This window comes from Aegilops tauschii, chromosome 5 (assembly GCF_002575655.3).
Source record: "Aegilops tauschii subsp. strangulata cultivar AL8/78 chromosome 5, Aet v6.0, whole genome shotgun sequence".
Taxonomy (NCBI): Eukaryota; Viridiplantae; Streptophyta; class Magnoliopsida; order Poales; family Poaceae; genus Aegilops; species Aegilops tauschii.
Window position 1 is genome coordinate 114,230,365 of NC_053039.3, and position 17,831 is coordinate 114,248,195.

Consider the following 17,831-nt stretch of genomic DNA (forward strand, 5'->3'; position numbering starts at 1 on the left):
TTTAGAGGGCTGCATGTCAAGAGAATCAGAGTTAGTGGGGATAAACTATTTAGATATATAGGATAGGATTACTGTTCAGCGTCCTTTATCTTCCATCTTTCTTGGGTTTTTGCAGCTCTCTCGCCGACGAAGCCTACTAGTTTCATAGGATCGTGTACATGAACCTGCACAATTGTATATGGACCACTGTCATAGGAGATTTTGAGTAAATGCAGAATAATTCTTTGTTAACTGCTATTGCAGATTCAGTAAATGCAGCCAATTAGTTTGTACGAGACTATATCCCCCTCAATGTTCTAGTTTTTTGAGAAACGTTCATGTTTTAAATAAATGTCTAGGAAATGTTTTGTGTTTCAAAAAATTGTTTAAAATTTCAGACAATGTTCTCGTTTTCAGAATTTGTTCTCAAATTAAAAAAACGTTCGTCTTTAAAAAATTGTTCAGAATTTCAAAAAATATTCCTGTTTCTTAAATTTTATTCACCAATTAAAAAAGTTCACCTATCCATTTTTTTTACATTTCCAGAAAAAATATTTGGATTTTTCTACAAATATCCGTTTTTTTAAAATATGTTCCAATTAAAAAAACTGCTCTGAATTAAAAAAAATGTATTCATATTTAAAAAACATTATTTTTTAGATGTTTGAAATCAAATAAATGAACTAAAAAACCAGTTGCTACAGTCACCAGGTCGTTATAGTACCCGAACCAACTCGCTATATTGCCCTGAATCGAGCCGCTACGGTACCCTTTTTATTAAGCCACTACAGTGCACCGGGATCAAGCTGTATACAACATGATGCGTCACATAGAAACCCCGCATGTGAAGCAGAGGGAAGCAACTATCCAAAGGGTACCCCTTGCGCTCGGGACGCAACAAACGCTTGAGGACGCACATGCAGCTGTCAAGTGGTGCATCTAGTCGTTGCCATGTGTTGCGCGTTGGACCTGCGAGAGCATGTATTTTTGTCTTCTACACATGTTTCTTGTTTTTTTGGATTTTGCTTTGTTTTTTCTAGTATCCTAAGAAAAAAAATTCAATTTTTTCGGGGTTTTTTCGCGTGAAGCACAATTGTGAAGTGCAACTTGTGCTTCCCGAGAAGTGAAAACACGGTATGCATTGTGTGAAAGCACAAACATGTGATTTCTGAAAAGTGAAAAGGACAGTTGTGCACCACGTGAAGCACAACATATGCTTCCTGAAAAGTGAAAAACACAGTTGTGCACCGCATGAAGCACAACATGTGCTTCCCATAAAATGAAAAGCACAGTTATGCACTGCGTGAAGCACAACCTTTGATTTCTCGAAAGTGAAAAGCATACCTATGCAAGTACAATCTGTGCTTCTCAAGAAAAGTAAAACACAAAAATGCGCTTCCGTGTGAAGCATAGTCGTGCTTCCGATTTCCCTCCTTTTTTTGGGTTTTGGTTCTTTCCGGTTCCCATTTTTTCATTTGTCATCTTTTCTTTAATCTGTCTGAAATCCAGTTTCAAAGATCTCGATGTGAGAAACACAAGCTAAAAAGGTTCGTGATTTGGATGCAAAGATAAAACATTTTGAAAACTCTAGAAGAAAAACGCAAAACTCCCAGATTACGACAAGTGAGTGCATCACTTCCACTTGTCACCGCGAGAGAAAGAAAGTGGGAGTGACCTAGCACCTTTGCAAGGGGGTACACCTTAACTGATGATTTTGACGGAGTTGGATCGATTTCCATGGCTGATGATTGAAATAGTTGATTGCTAATGGGTCAGAAATGGAGCAGCCCAAGGGGATGCAGAGTCCGATTCCCTAGTTTGTTAGTAAGACCCGAGCTCCTTGGAGCCCTTTTTTGAAAAAAATAGAAAATCATATTTGAAAGTTTGAAAAAAAATAAAAAAAATTCCTTGAAGACTTATATGCATTCACCATGAGTATACCTGGCATCTGTCGGGCCGGGCCGGGCTTTGGGCCGGGCCAACCAAAGCCCGACGCAAAAAACCCAGGCCTGAGCCCGGCCCGGCCCGGGCGTCGGGCCTAAAAATCGAGCCTGAGCCCGACCCATCACACTAAAAGCCCGTCGGGCCTCGGGCCATGGGCTGGGCCTATTCCTTAAATGGCTAAAATGACGGGCCCGGGCCCGGCCACCGGGCTCAAAATCGAGGCCCAGGCCAGGCCCGGCCCGTGGGCAAGGTTGGGTCGGGCTTTTTCGGGCCGGGCCGGGCTGCCCATGGCCAAGACTAACCACAAGCATGTGAAAAATCGTTTGAAAATATTGTGATTTGTAGGCTGTACAGAAAATTTCCAGCCCAATGACAAAAAAAGCCAGCCCATTTTGGAAATAGGTATTTCTCTTTTCTTGTACGCCATGTGTGAAAGTATGATGTTAGTATTAAATTTTGCACAATGTAGTATACATGCGTATGTATGTATATTCACAAAAGAACAGCTCAAATTTTTTCACGCTGTAGAAAATTATATTTTGAACCCCCGAAAAAAAATTATATTTTGAAAACGAGCTCCATGGACCCCCGGTCTCCATTGGCATTTTCCGCCGGTATTAGTTTCTTTAGGGAAGGCCCAGTATAGTTAGCCCAACAGCCCAATTATCTTCTTCCCCCTCTCTCTCCGGCGAACTTCTCCGACGACGGCGGATGGCAACCTACGCCGTCCCGCTGCCTTGTGCCGTTTCCGTTGCTCCTCTCTCCTATCCCGCTACCACTGGCTGTACATCTACTGCATGCGGCAAACTTCTGCTGCTACAACGCCAGCAATTCGTGCCGCGTTCATCCCGCCTCTTCTTATTATTTTTGTCGCGGGGATCCCCTGATGTTTAACTGGCTGGGCAATCGCAACTAGATGATCTCCTTTCTTCGAGGATCCCTTATCTTGAAGATACATCGTATCCGTGTGAAGATCTTTCTTCCGCGGCTCTGTTGACGGATCGTGCTTCCGGAGGTAACCTCAAAGAAATCGCATGCTCGATGCACCGTCCCCTTCAGCTTAATTTGCCTTTTGTCATTCGGTCACTGATGCCTTTTCCTTTTTGGATGGTGTTTACTGGTTGAGGTAGATGATTGGTGACTGATGATGCCGTGATATGAGGCAATGAATCTGCACACTTCTATTCTTTCCTGTCTGTTGATGTTGAAATTCTCTCCTTTTGACAGTGACCGATCTTCAGTTCTTCTTTGTGCAATTTGTTCTTTTCTTTCACATTCCTAGAAACTTCACTCGGCACAACAGCTCAGTTACCGAATCACTGTCTTGTTTAACTCAATTTGCCTTTTGGTTTCACCAATGAATGAATTAGTCTTTTAACTAATTCTGATCGACCGAGGTAGCTGAAAATGGTGCCACATTTGCTTCTTCTCCCCTGGTGCATGGAGACCTGGAGTACAATCTTCTCTTCGGAGAAGCATATTACAATCTTCTTACAAATGTGAATGGCGATGTCATGTTCCTCGAAGCTGAGTCTGACCTCCTACCAAATAGTCTTGGGTGTCCACACAAGAAATTTCCACTGCCTTTTGTTTTTGCTCAAGAAAATTTCCTAACCTTGTCCGCTTCCCAGTTTTATACTCCCTCCGTCCCGAAATATCTGTCGCAACTGGTTCTTTTACAAAAAAGTCCTCCAATCATTTCTTTCTCAACCCGCAGCCCATCTCTCCGTTCGGACAGAACGCTCGACACGCTCTCCTGTCTCTTGCGACGCTCGCCGTCTTCCCCTCTCGCTCTGGCGACGTGCTCACCGGCTCCCCCTCTCGCCGCCATCGTGGTCTGCTTCGGCTTGCCGCCGCGCTCCGCTCTTCTCCCTCCCCACCTTCCCTCGCTTCGCCTCGCTCCTCTCCACCTTCCCTCCCCTCGCCGAGCTCCACTCCGCATTCCCGCGGCAATCCTCCATGTAGAGAATGATTTGGTGCATCGATAATTGATTGATGGTGCACTAGGCACATATATATAGGTACAAGGGGTGCGACCGGTATCTTGTCTCCTAAGATACACGTACATACAGAGGGAGACAGATACTACAGGTACTGCATACAGAACCCAGACCTACGTACATGTACACATGTTCAACACCCCCCCGCAGTCGAAGCGTCGCCGGTTACGCAAAGACTGGACCGAAAACCCTCGAAAGTCAAGGTGGGTAGTCCCTTCGTCATCACATCGGCGAACTGCTGATCGGTGGGCACATGTAGAACACGAACACGACCAAGGGCGACGTGCTCCCGGACGAAGTGGATGTCGAGCTCGATGTGCTTCGTCCGTCGGTGATGGACAGGGTTGGCAGTGAGGTACACCGCGGAGACGTTATCACAGTAGACGAGCGTCGCCTTGGGGACCTCACATAGCAACTCCTGGAGTAGCTGTCGTAGCCAGGAACACTCCGTGACGGCGTTGGCCACGGCCTGATACTCGGCCTCGGCGCTCGATCGTGAGACCGTGGGTTGTCGTTTAGACGACCACGAAATCAGAGAGGGCCCAAGGTAGACGCAGTAGCCGGAAGTAGAGTGTCGAGTGTCGGGACACCCAGCCCAGTCGGCGTCGGAGTAGGCGACAAGGCTGGTGTCGGGCGAGGCCGTCAGGGTGAGACCCATGGCTGTGGTGCCACGTATGTACCGAAGTATACGTTTCACGAGAGCCCAATGGGTGTCACGAGGAGCATGCATGTGAAGGCACACCTGCTGGACAGCATACTGAATGTCCGGACGCGTCAGTGTGAGGTACTGAAGCGCACCGACGATGGAGCGGTAGAAGGGAGCGTCGGACGCCGGAGAGCCCTCGACGGCGGACCCCTTAGCCTTCGTATCGACAGGCGTGGAAGCAGGCTTGCAATTAAGCATGCCCGCGCGCTCCAGAAGCTCGTAGGCGTACTTCTGCTGGTGCAGAAAGAAGCCAGTAGCCCGGCGCACTACCTCGATGCCGAGGAAGTAGTGGAGAGCCCCCAAGTCCTTGAGGGCGAACTCGGTGCCGAGGCGAGTTGTGATCTGCTGAAGAAGCGCTGGCGAGGACGCAGTCAGGATGATGTCGTCGACGTACAGGAGGAGGTAGGCGGTAGCGTGGCCCTGGTGGTAGACAAACAGGGAGGCATCGGACCGTGTGGACCGGAACCCCTGTTGCTGGAGGAAGGCCGCGATCCGCTGGTACCAGGCCCGAGGTGCCTGCTTCAACCTGTAGAGAGAACGGGAGAGCAAGCACACGTGGTCCGGATAGTCGGTGTCGACGAAACCAGTCGGCTGCTGACAGAACACCTGCTCGTCGAGATGGCCATGCAAGAAAGCATTAGACACATCGAGCTGGTGGACAGGCCAAGCACGAGAAACAGCAAGCTGGAGAACGGCGCGAATCGTGCCCGGTTTAACAACCGGGGCGAAGGTGTCGGTGAAGTCCACGCCGGCGCGCTGGCGAAAACCGCGCACCACCCAACGCGCCTTGTAGCGCTCGAGAGAACCATCGGGACGAGTCTTGTGGCGGAAGACCCACTTGCCAGTGATGACATTGGCACGGGGGTGGCCGCGGGACAAGCTGCCACGTACGGTTGCGCTGCAGGGCGTCAAACTCCTCACGCATCGCAGCTAGCCAGTTCGGATCCCGAAGGGCCGCGCGAGCGGAGGTGGGGAGCGGTGACGGCGTCGAGGTAGAAGCCGCGCATGCGTACTCGTCCGACGGGTAGCGCGTGCTGGGACGCAGGGTCCCAGTCCGAGCCCGAGTGACCACACCGGTGAGGGGTGCAGCCGTGGCGACGGGAGCCGCCAAGGGAGCCGCGGCGACGGGGGCCACGGCGGGGGCCACGGCGGGGCCGGCCGAGGGGGCCACGGCGACGGGGGCCGCGGGGGCGGCCGAGGAGGCCGCTGCGTCGGGGGCCGCGGCAGGGGCCGCGACAGGGGCCGCCGGCGCGGGGAGCGCGGGCAGAGCCGGACCCGGGGCACGGCTGGGCGGTCCGCCAAAGGTGGAGGTAGGTGCGAACCGCGCCGCAGGAGACTCCGAAGGTGACGGTACCTGCTGAAACGGGAACACGAGCTCATCAAAGTACACATGCCGCGAAGTGAAAACGCGGTGGGAGACTGGATCATAGCACCGGTAACCTTTGGTGTTGGGAGGATAGCCAAGGAAGATGCAAGGAAGGGACCGGGGCGCGAGTTTGTGAGGAGCAGTGGATGCGGTGCTAGGATAACAGAGACACCCGAAAATGCGAAGACCATCATAAGATGGAACTGTACCGAAGAGGAGCTGGTGAGGGGTGTAGTTCCAGCGGGAACGACAAGGGCGAATGTTAATGAGGAGGTTGGCGGTCGCGAGCGCGTCCGGCCAGAACCGAGGGGCACGTAGGAGTGGAAGAGCAACGTGCGGACACAGTCGTTAAGCGTGCGAAGGACGCGCTCGGCGCGACCATTCTGCTGAGACGTGTAGGGGCAGGTGAGGCGAAAGATGGTGCCGTGGGACGCAAGTAAATTGCGGACGGCGACGTTGTCAAACTCCTTGCCGTTGTCAGTTTGCAAGGCGAGAATAGGACGACCGAACTGTGTGGTGGCATATGAATAAAAAAGCGGTGAGTGTGGCAAGAGTGTCGGACTTGCGACGGAGAGGGAAGGGCCACACATAATGAGTAAAATCATCCAATATCACCAGATAATATAAATAGCCCGTGTTGCTAGCAACCGGGGACGTCCAAACATCACTATGCAACAACTGAAACGGAAAGGTGGAAATGTTTGTAGACTCGCTAAAGGGAAGACGAACGTGCTTGCCAAGACGGCAAGCCCCACAAGAGTGATCGTCGACTTTATTACATGAGAAAGAAAAACGTTGAAGAATCTGACGCATAGCGGTGGAGTTGGGATGACCGAGACGGGCATGCCAAAGATCGACACTGGCGGCGAAGGCGGCGGGGCGACGGGTGGTGGTGGCGCCAGAGGGATGCACTGGATAAAGCTCGTCCGGCTATCACATCGGTGGAGCACCATCCGTGTACGGGCGTCCTTCATAGAAAAACCGATATCGTCAAATTCAACAGTTATAGGATTCTCACGAGTAAGGCGACGAACGGAAACAAGATTAGTGACTAAGTCAGGAGACACAAGAACATTAGACATATGCACAGGGGTAGAAGTAGAAGGAAAAGACATATGACCGACGTGAGTAATGGGTAGGGAGGAACCGTTACCAACGGTGATACGGGTGGGAGTATGAACGGGAGTGGCAGATGTGAGGTTACCGGGATGAGCAGTCATGTGAGCAGTGGCGCCCGAGTCCATGTACCAGTCACCACCGCCACCATAGGAGCTCGGTGACGGGGCGGAGTGCAGTGCGGTGAGCAAGGCCGGGTCCCACGGCGGCGGCGCCTGAGGAGGGTAGAACCCTCCGTAGGCCGGCGCGGGAGCAGCCCCGAAGGCCGGAGCAGCGGCAGCGCCGTAGGAGGGCGCGGTCCCATAGGCCGGCGCGGAGGCGGCGCCATAGGCCGGCGCGGACCCATAGGCAGGCGTCGGCGGGGGCGCGGTACCATAGCCGTTGTAGGGAGCGGCGTGCGACGCGGCGAAGAGGGCCTGGTGACCCGCCGGGCGGGGCCCAATGATGCCCGGAGCCGGAGCCCGAGGGACCGGCGTGGACGACGCCGGTCCACGGGTTGGTGCCGTACGTCCATGGGGGAGTCACCTGCTGCGGATGACGCCCCCCCGGCGCCTGTTGCTGCTTGCGGCCGCCCCCGCGGCGGTTGCCGCGGCGCCCGCCACCCGGCTGCTGGGGGGCAGCGGAAAGGGCGGGAGGCGCGGGCGGGAGGGGGACTCCCCGGAGGAGCTGGTGGCGGCGGCTGCTGGCGCGGCGCGGGTGGGGCGGTCGGTGGAGGGGCGCCGCGGGAGGTGCCGGCGGCGAGGGCGTGGTGCTGCACATGCTTCTTGACCCCCTTCATCCGGCGCTCCTCCAACCTCAAGTACGCCACAAACTTGGGGAAAGAGGGCTCCGGCATCAAGGTGAGGTTAGAGGCGGCGTTGCCGAAATCCTCGTTGAGGCCGGCGGTGAGCGTGCTGAGGAGGAGGTCGTCGTCCACCTTGGCTCCAATGTCACGGAGCTCGTCCGCCAACGTCTTCAGGCGGCGGCGGTAGTCATCAATAGACTGTTCATCCTGGTGACAATCAAAAAATTCCTGCTGCAAAAAAACGCGGCGTTGAAGCTGGTTGTCGGTAAAGAGGCCGTTCAGCTTGACCCACAGAGCGCGGGCATCGTCGCCGGCACTCACGACCGTGTGGAACAAGTCCTTGGAGATGGTGGTGAAGAACCACCGGATGATCGTGGCGTCGATCGCGGTCCACTCGGCGTCGGCCACCATGGTGCGGGAGTTCACGGTGCCATCCACGTGATCCACGAGATTGTTCTCGCGGAAGAGCAGCGTAAAGTACGTCTTCCACGCGAAGTACGTGGAGTTGGAGGCGTCGAGGGTCACGGAGACGCGTGCATGGACGTTGATGTCGCGGATCTCGGTAGGGTCGACGGCGAAGGGGTTGGAGTAGGTGGAGGCGTTGGAAGACATGGCGATGAGATCGTGGGGAGGGAGGCGGCGGCGCGGCTAAGGAGAGGCGGCGCGACGGCGGGAGGCAGGCAGCGCGGCAGGGAGGCGCGCGGTGGGGAGGTGGCGCGCGCGGGGAGGAGGGGTGGTGGCGGCGGCTTGGGGCGGCGGCGGGAAGTCGCGGCGGCCCGAGGCGGCGGCTAGGGTTAGCGAAAGCTGGAAGATCGACTTGCGATAGATACCATGTAGAGAATGATTTGTTGCATCGATAATTGATTGATCGTGCGGCACATATATATAGGTACAAGAGGTGCGACTGGTATCTTGTCTCCTAAGATACACGTACATACAGAGGGAGACAGATACTACAGGTACTGCATATAGAACCCAGACCTACGTACACGTACACATGTTCAACACTCCAGGTTGGACCTTTCGGTCCAAGAAGGCGACGAATCGTCGGATCCGGCGTTGGCGAAGCCGGATCTGGTGGCTGCGAGGCCGGACCCACCTCATCCGGACCGCCACCAACACCAGATGAGGTTAGCGATGGGGTTTGACACCGGCGAGGTGCTGCTGTCCACCATGTTGTGACGGCAGTGGAGTACCTGCGGGCAGGAGGATATGGCTGCAGAGCCTTCACCGCCGCCATGCTCCTGGCGCTGATGGTCGCGAGACCCCGAGCTCCATGATGAGGATGCCGTCGTCCAGCCCGACCACGACGACGCACCACACAAGGTACCTGCTCCCTATCCTCTTCTCATTCTGCTCTAACCTGCACCTAAATTCAGACAAAGGCAACCTTTTTGACACAATATCTGAAGTGCAGTTTTGCCACTTGTACTCCCTCGGCAGTTAGTGGAGTACACCTGAGTACTCCACTGTTATCTGAATGTTTCCAGATTACATTAGATGTGATGTTTCTAGGCAAACTGTAATCTGAATTACGCCGTAATCTGAATGTTTCCAGGAAAATAGTTTAATGTTTCAAGGCAAAGATTACACCGTAATCCCGGAGTACTCTGCCGTGATCTGAATGTTTCCAGATTGCCACTTGTAATGTGTGTGAGTACTGAATTTGCTCTAGAGTTCTTCTTATCGATTCATCAGGCAGTACCGATGGGGAGTAGTAGTGTGTTCTGTCACATTTGACATTAGAGTACTCTGAATCTAGTGTACTCTGAATTTAGTAAGGAGGTTCAGTTAGCACCGAACCTTAGCTAAGTAAAAGTTCAGTGAGTAGACTTTAGCTAAGTAAAAGTTCAGTGAGTAGACTTCTCTAAATTTCAGAGTTCATGTTACTGTACTGACTAAATTTAGTTTGAAAATTCAGTTTCTATACTGATGTTACGTCAGAATTTAGTTGGGGTACGTGCACCATTTGGATGCTCAGTTGGAGTTTAGGATTACATGAGCTGTGTTCTAAAGCTACTCCATGTTGACATGTTTCTTAAACTTTCTTAAAATTGATGGAGTTGCTGTTTATTCTGTTGTAAATTGCTCATGTCCAGATTAGTGCCTGACCAGAGTACAACCAAATTGCTATAGTAAATTGCTCCAAATTACTCCTGCTCCTATAATGAATTCAAATACTCAAAATAAATTCAACTAAATTCCAATAAATATTCAAAATAAATTATCTAGTTTATTCAAAATACCATGACATACACATACACATACACATAGTCCAATTGACATACACATAGATCTTCCCTTTCCTTTCCTTTCCTTTCACAAGACATACACATACATATACTCCAATTGGACTAGATCTTCCCTTTCCTTTCCATTCACAACACATACACATACATATACTCCAATTGACATACGCACATTCTCCAATTGGCATACACATAGATCTTTCCTTCACATTCACAAGACATTCCCTCTATTGCCCTTCTTCTATAAAGGCCCTGGTCTCAGCAACTAGCTGTGCATCGCAAGATAGAAAGATTATTGGCCTTCCCTCATTTTGACGTCGATCCTTGTGCAGGTGTGGGAGCTTGTAGTTATTTCCTCCTTTGATTTTCATGACCTCAACCATAACTCCTTGTAGTGTCACAAAGCTTCTAAATATTCTTTCCTCTTTCTGCCACTTCTTCTCTTCTTTTTATTTGAGACATCCACTTCTAGGCCTTCTGCAATTTGTGTATTTGCAACGGACCATATTCTTTCTACTGTTCGTACGGTTGTATTCAACAGGGTTGCAACGAGTAGCTTGTCATCTGGGCAAATATCTCCATCTCTGCTCTGGATTACTCTCAAGGCAAAATAAACACCAAACCTTTGCTCATTTCTCAGGTTTACTGCACTTCTTTTTTTTGCTTCCCCTTGATCAATTGCTTCCTCCTCATGAATATCTTCGTCCTCATGAATTGCTTCTTGCTGATCTCTTGGAGGACTGAAGTTGAGGTCCAGGAACATATCTCCTGATGAAAAGGGGCAAGAAGCAAGTCAACTAGCTATGCAGCCAAACCATAGACACATTCAATTAACACTTATTGAAACACTAACTGAAAATCCGGTTAACACTAATTTAAAATTCTGTTAACACTGACTGAAAATTCAGTTAACATTTGCAGCATGTTTACAGTAAATTCACAGCATGTTTGCCGTCATATTGTTGGAGTATTTACCTGCTGCATCAACCTCTTCCTGATGATGTTCCTCTTCCTGATGATTTTCAGGTACTCCATCCTCCTCTTGTGGAGGAGTCAAGTTCAGATCTGCCATCTCTATGGTGATGAATCTACTCGTGAGTAGCTTCCTGAATTGAGGTAGATCATGATCATAAGCACACTATGCACCATTTGCTATTGTTCTCACAACAAGGTCTATGTAAACTGCATCATGCATCATGGATTTAAATGCTCTAGTTAAGTGTAAATTGCATCATGCATCATGCTGCCTATTAGCAAGTTGGAGTTAAATGCATCATGTACCATCAGATTCTACTAAATGCATCATGCACAACATTATCATGCATTAGTTTTGTTTGTTTGAGAAAATACAACCGTACTTCAGTTTTTGCAGAATCTTGTATCCGAGGAGGAGCATATATTTAAATTCTTGCAGTTATTCTTGCCACAGCAGTAACTAGGAGTACTTCAGTTCTGAATGTTCTTGCAGTAATTCTTGCCACAGCAGTAACTAGGAGTACTTCAGTTCTGAATGTTCTTGCAGTAATTCACTGTAATTCTGTGTTTAAGAACATTTTGCTCCCTGTAATTCATTGTTTAAGAACATTTTGCTCCCTGTAATTCAGTATCTTCCATGCACTAGTCTAACTCAATGCAGGGGCAGGACAATGGTGCCTCATAATGTTACTCCATTGGCGATCAAGGGAACTGTCCCCAACACATGTACAGGTACTCTTCAGTTACTTTTCATTTGATCCTGTATATCTTACCACTCTCAGCATTTTTACTCCCATAATTGAGTTGAAATGGCAGAATATATCCAAGAATCAAAACATGACATTCGTTGATCATGCATTCTGCTATTCTAGATCATCTGGAAGTAAAGTATCATAGCCAAATAATTTGTCACAATTTGATCATTTTCTCTTTCAAATAATCAGGTCAAAAGCACAGGAAAATGCACTTTCAGCAGTATGACCTGAATCGTGACTTTCTTTAGGTTATTGTTATTTCAGGTTCTGCCGGACGAGGAGCTCGGTGATGCGCCAGATGAGGAGCTTGGCGAGGCGCTGCAGCTCGGCTTGACGCTGGTCGAGGAGCTCTGCGATGCGCCGGATGAGGAGCTTGGCGAGGTGTTGGAGCTTGGTGAGGCGCTGCAGCTTGGCCAGGCACTGGTCGAGGAGCACGGCGACAAGCCGGATGGGAAGCTTGGCGAGGCTAGGGGAAGTTATCTGGTAAAGGGAAGATACTTCCTCCGCCCATAAATCTAAGGTGCACATGCTTCCCAAGAATTGTCTTTGATTAAGACTTTGTTCGACAACACGTCGATTACGTTATATAAATTCATATTGTTGGATTTATATTGAAAAACGTTTTCCACTGGTGTCTGACTTTGTATCAAATCGGCGGTCAAAGTTAAACCTTCGAAATCATGTGCACATATGGTTAGGAAAGATTAATTTAAATATGATGATGGAGATATGGTTTAGTAGGAAAGTGGTAATTCTGTTCTTGGTGTTCAAGACGAATTTTGCCCACAAAAGGGACACACCATGTAGGCTTCATCAATTAAGCAATGAGAAGAATAAACTGTAGTAAAGATCTAATCACGGTCTCTGTCTTCACCCCTCTTATATCAGACACCATGGCTGGCCTACCTTCGCTCTTCAGAGCCATAACCCCAACCTTGTCAGGTTCACTGGTCTCGAGACCGGTACCATGTTTAGCATGTGAGGAAGAAACCTATTCCTTTTGTTTAGCTTTATTGCCCTGCCCTTTCTTTCATTTACTAGTTTAGGTGGATCTATGGTGATTTATATCTTTCCACCTGATATACTCCTAGATTATTGGAATGTCGATATCGTTATACGTTAATAGTTTTCTCATTTGGTGGCTTATGACTTCTTCTCTTGACTAATCGACTGACTTTGCAATCGTGGTGCAGGCAATTCACACATCCTTTCCTTCTTGATAACTTGACTGCTTTTGAAATGTGCTTTGTACCATCTGTGCTTTTTATATGGTCAGATTCTGCGGGCACCTGACCTGCTCACTCGCTATGCCGTCTTCACTTGAGCAATCATTTTAATGTCTTGTTTATGCATACTTTGAAAGGTTATGCGTGTATAAAAGGCTTGAACCTTCAAAATGGCAGGGACACAAAAACTTAAGCCCAGAGACAGGGTGATGGAGGCCACTGTATGTGCAACACATGGGGCCATGGGCTCTGTGCTACGGAAGCTGGGTGCTTTGCTCTCTGATGAATATAAACTTCTCACCAGTGTGAAGGGTGATATCATGTTCCTTAAAGCTGAGCTTGAGAGCATTCATGCTTTCCTGAAGAAGATATCCGAGTTTGAGGACCCCGATGAGCTGTCCAAGTGCTGGATTAAGGCGGTGCGGGAGCTGTCCTACGACATCGAGGGCGGCATTGACAGTTTCATGCTGTCCCTGGGTGTCGAGTCCAGTCGCAAACGGCAAACCCCGCGGCTGCAAGGGACTCCTGAGCAGGTGCATGGATTTAATGACAAATTCCAAGACACGCCATCGGATGGCCAAGAAAATCAAAGTTCTCAAACAAAGAGCTATTGAGGTTAGCAGTCGGCGTGCGAGGTACAAGGTTGATGATGTTTTCTTCAGGCCGAGCAGGACAAGCATAGATCCTCGCTTACCAGCATTTTTCACGGAGATGACGAGGCTCGTTGGCATCGATGGCCCAAGGAATAAACTCATCAAGTTGCTAACAGAAGGGGAATGTGTAACGGCGCAGCAGCTAAAGGTGGCGTCCATTGTTGGTTTTGGAGGCCTTGGAAAGACTACTCTTGCTAATCAAGTGTACCAGAAGCTCGAAGGGCAATTTGAGTATCAAGCTTTCGTGTCGGTGTCCCAAAAACCTGACCTGAAGAAGATTTTGAGAAATATACTCTCTCAGATCTGCTGGCAAGAGTGCGCCAGCAATGAAGCATGGGATGAGCAGCAACTCATCAACAAAATAAGACAGTTCCTCAAGCATAAAAGGTATGCAACCTTATTTACTCATGACAATCTTATTTTGGTCTAATATGCATGTGGTGTCATCACTAATTTATTATACATTCGTATGAACTTTGTGTTAATGCTACATCAACTTTATCCGTAGGATAATATATGTACACTTTGCTTACTACTGCTTCACCAGTTGAAGCTTTAGGAATACATGTTTTAACTTGTAAACTTTGTGATAGGTACTTCATAGTAATCGATGATATATGGGGCACACCAGTATGGAGAGCAATCAAATGTGCTTTTCCTGAAAATAGTTCATCCAGCAGAATACTTACAACAACGCGTATCATCACCGTAGCAAAGTATTGCAGCTCTCAGCACCATGATCATCTGTATGAAATAAAGCCTCTTAGTGCAACTCACTCTAAGAGCTTATTTTTCAAACGAGCGTTTGGCTCTGAAGGTGGATGCCCTCTTCAACTGAGGGAAGTTTCAGATGAAATATTAAAAAAATGTGGTGGCTTGCCATTGGCGATCATTACAGTAGCTAGCTTATTGGCAAATAAAGCTAGTACCAAAGAAGAATGGCTGAGGATACGAAATTCTATTGGTTCAGCACTTGAAAAGGATTTAGACATGGAAGAGATGAAAAAAATATTGTTCCTTAGTTACAATGATCTCCCCTACCATTTGAAGACATGTTTGCTATATCTAAGTATATTCCCTGAAGATTATGAGATCAAGAGGGATCGGCTGGTAAGGAGATGGATTGCTGAAGGTTTCATCAATCCAGCAGGTGGACAGGATCTGGAGGAAGTAGGAGAAGGCTATTTCAGTGAGCTGATCAACAGAAGCTTGATTGAACCAGTTGAAATCCAGTATGATGGTCGAGCTGATGCTTGCCGTGTCCATGATATGATTCTTGACCTAATAATATCCAAGTCAATTGAAGAAAATTTTGTGACATTTTCTGGTGATAAAAAACTCAACGCATTGCCGTATGATAAGGTTCGTCGGCTATCCCTGAACTATCATGCTCAAGAACATATTATGGTACCATCAAACATGATTGTCTCTCATGTTCGATCCCTCACTATCTTTGGATGTGCTGAAGCTGAACATATGCTTTCTCTTTCAAAGTTTCATTCCGTAAGAGTGCTGGATCTAGAAAATAGGGAGGTTTTGGAACACAATTGTCTTAAACACATAAACAGGCTTTCTCAGCTGAAGTATCTGCGACTCGATGTAAGAAGAATCACTGCACTTCCTGAACAATTAGGAGAGTTGCAGAATTTACAGACCTTAGACTTAAGATGGACATTGGTAAAAAAGTTGCCAGCGAGTATTGTTCAACTACAGAAGCTGGCATGTTTATTGGTTAATTGTACAGAGTTACCTGAAGGGATTGGGAATATGCAAGCTCTTCGGGAACTATCAGAGGTTGAGATCAATCAGAACACCTCTCCGTCTTCTTTGCAGGAGTTGGGCACTCTGACCAAACTAAGGATGCTTGGTCTGAACCTGAATTGGCACATAAGTAATACAAATGGTGGCATGAAAGCTTATACAGATAACTTGGTCATGTCCCTCTGCAAACTAGGCATGCTCAACCTTCGAACCATACAAATTCAAAGCTACAATTTCTGTTCCCTTGATTTCTTACTTGACTCTTGGTTTCCTCCCCCTTGTTTCCTACAGAGATTTGAGATCTCTACAGAATACTATTTCCCCAGAATCCCAAAGTGGGTAGCCTCACTTGACCATCTCTCTTACCTAGGCATCTACGTCGATCCAGTGGATGAGGAAACATTCCGAATCCTTGGGGACCTTCCGTCCCTGCTATTTCTCTGGATATCTTCAAGAACAGCAAGGCCTAAAGAAAGGCTCATAATCAGCAGCAATGGATTCCGATACCTGAAGGAATTGTACTTCACCTGCTGGGACAGCGGGACAGGGCTGATGTTTGAAGCAGGAGCCATGCCGGAGCTTGAGAACCTCCGGGTTCCATTTAGTGCGCATGATGTGTTCCCTCTGTGTGGTGGTCTTGATTTCGGCATCCAGAATTTACATTCGCTCAAGCATCTCCACGTCGAGATAGTTTGTTATGGCGCGAAGGTCTGGGAGGTGGAGGCCTTGGAGGATGCTGTCAAGAATGCAGCTGGTTGTCTTTCAGATGAGCTTACTCTTGAAGTGAGTAGATGGGATGAGGAAGAGATTGTTAAGGATGGGGAGCATAAACTGGCAGAGGAGGAGGTTGATGCTGACAATTGTGTGCGTAACACGCCGTTGAGGTACTACTGATTCTCGTATGCCAGGACTGCTTTACATTTCAGATATATTACTGTTTGGGTATTTATTAGAGGAGTAGAGACTGGAGTAGGAATGTAGGATGGGCATGAAAATTACACATATTTTTTGGTTCTTACATTCTGGATACATTAGTGTCCGGGATCCTTGATCTTCCATCCTTAATTCTTGGATATTTTGCAGCTCTCTTGCCAATGAAGCCTTCTAGTTTCATAGAATCGTGTAATTTTTTTTCCTTCTGTGTTTGACTGTTTCTGCATGGAGAAATGCAGACTGATGAACCTGCACAATTTATATATGGACTGCTTCTATAGGAAAATTTGAGCAAACGCAGATTGATTTTTTGTGAATTGATATTGCATATTCAGTGCAACATTTAGTTCATTGAGAAACCAGATCGGCTGCTGCTACTTGCGCATCATATGCATCTTTTCTTCTTCTTCTGCGAAACATCATCATATGTATTTCTTCCCACTTCCTGAATGGTGCAAGGATTGTCCACAATCAGACAGTTTAGTAAGCTATCACGGTTTTGCTCTGGTGTTGGTGCCACTATCAGTATTCTGTCTTCCCATTTGTTCAGTGTCCACATACATTTTTCCACCACTTGATGTTACATTCTGCTACTGCTAATTTATAAGCGGGATCTTATCATCACTAGTTGATTCATAGTAAAATTTCAACTTTCTCAGTTTGCCGGTTATTTGTGGTATTGTTAGGAAAAAAAATCTCACTTAGCCTAGTTTCATCTGCAGGGTTCACGAAGGGTATTCATTCTGAGACGCTGAAACTCGCTGCGCAGGTGCCATGATTAGCCGAGTACTCCATGGGAGTGTGGACTGCTCTTACCAACGTTTTATATTTTGGTCGTTGAAGATTTTCATGTTGGGAATGATCGACTGCGGCAACTAAATGCTCGAAGACCCCATTTGGAGTTCTGGAAGTTGCTCCTAAATCTGCGGGAAAATGGACCAATTGATGCGAAACAGAAATGGCATGCGATTCCAGTTCTGTTCTTTTGGTTGGAATGGGTTGGCGGAAACCCTTTTCAAATTGCCAGTTCCATTTCGTATCTTTTATGTAATTTTTTGTTGTTTAACGCATGCTAGGGGATTGAACATGATAACATTGGCATTTGTAACAGCCTTGTTGTTTCTGACACTAGTGACTACTACCTCCGTCTCAAAATATAACACGTTTTTGTAGGCTATACTTATCCAGTGGAAATTATTAATTACTCTTGATGATTGTATGCAACCCAATAAGAAATCGCAGCGAAATTATCAACTGTTCTATTTGTGTTTCTTTCTAGGCAACTCTTTGGAAAAAAGCTACAACCATAGCAAAACAATTGCCTGCCACCAGGGATGTTTTTTAGTGAACAAACAACGTAATTTTGTCATTCTAAAAATAAATT

At 47.9% G+C, this 17,831-nt stretch overlaps 1 protein-coding gene and 1 non-coding gene across 2 annotated transcripts; one reads left to right on the forward strand and one right to left on the reverse strand.

Moving 5' to 3' along the window:
• Positions 1–68: 68 nt before the first annotated feature.
• Positions 69–8,507, reverse strand: LOC141022607 (uncharacterized). The gene is made up of 8 exons (XM_073498872.1): positions 7,620–8,507; positions 7,200–7,527; positions 6,775–7,046; positions 6,611–6,673; positions 6,205–6,504; positions 5,643–5,983; positions 4,150–5,527; positions 69–164 (listed from the first exon to the last, which is right to left on the reverse strand). The coding sequence occupies exons 1-8, from the start codon at positions 8,505–8,507 to the stop codon at positions 69–71; spliced, it is 3,666 nt and encodes a 1,221-aa protein (XP_073354973.1).
• A 429-nt stretch (positions 8,508–8,936) lies between these two features.
• LOC123493438 (disease resistance protein RGA5) lies at positions 8,937–17,627 on the forward strand. The gene is made up of 7 exons (XR_012184255.1): positions 8,937–9,221; positions 11,171–11,238; positions 11,781–11,851; positions 12,139–12,394; positions 13,278–14,140; positions 14,347–16,398; positions 17,170–17,627. It is a non-coding gene; the product is annotated as a disease resistance protein RGA5 (transcript).
• The last annotated feature ends 204 nt before the right edge of the window (positions 17,628–17,831 follow it).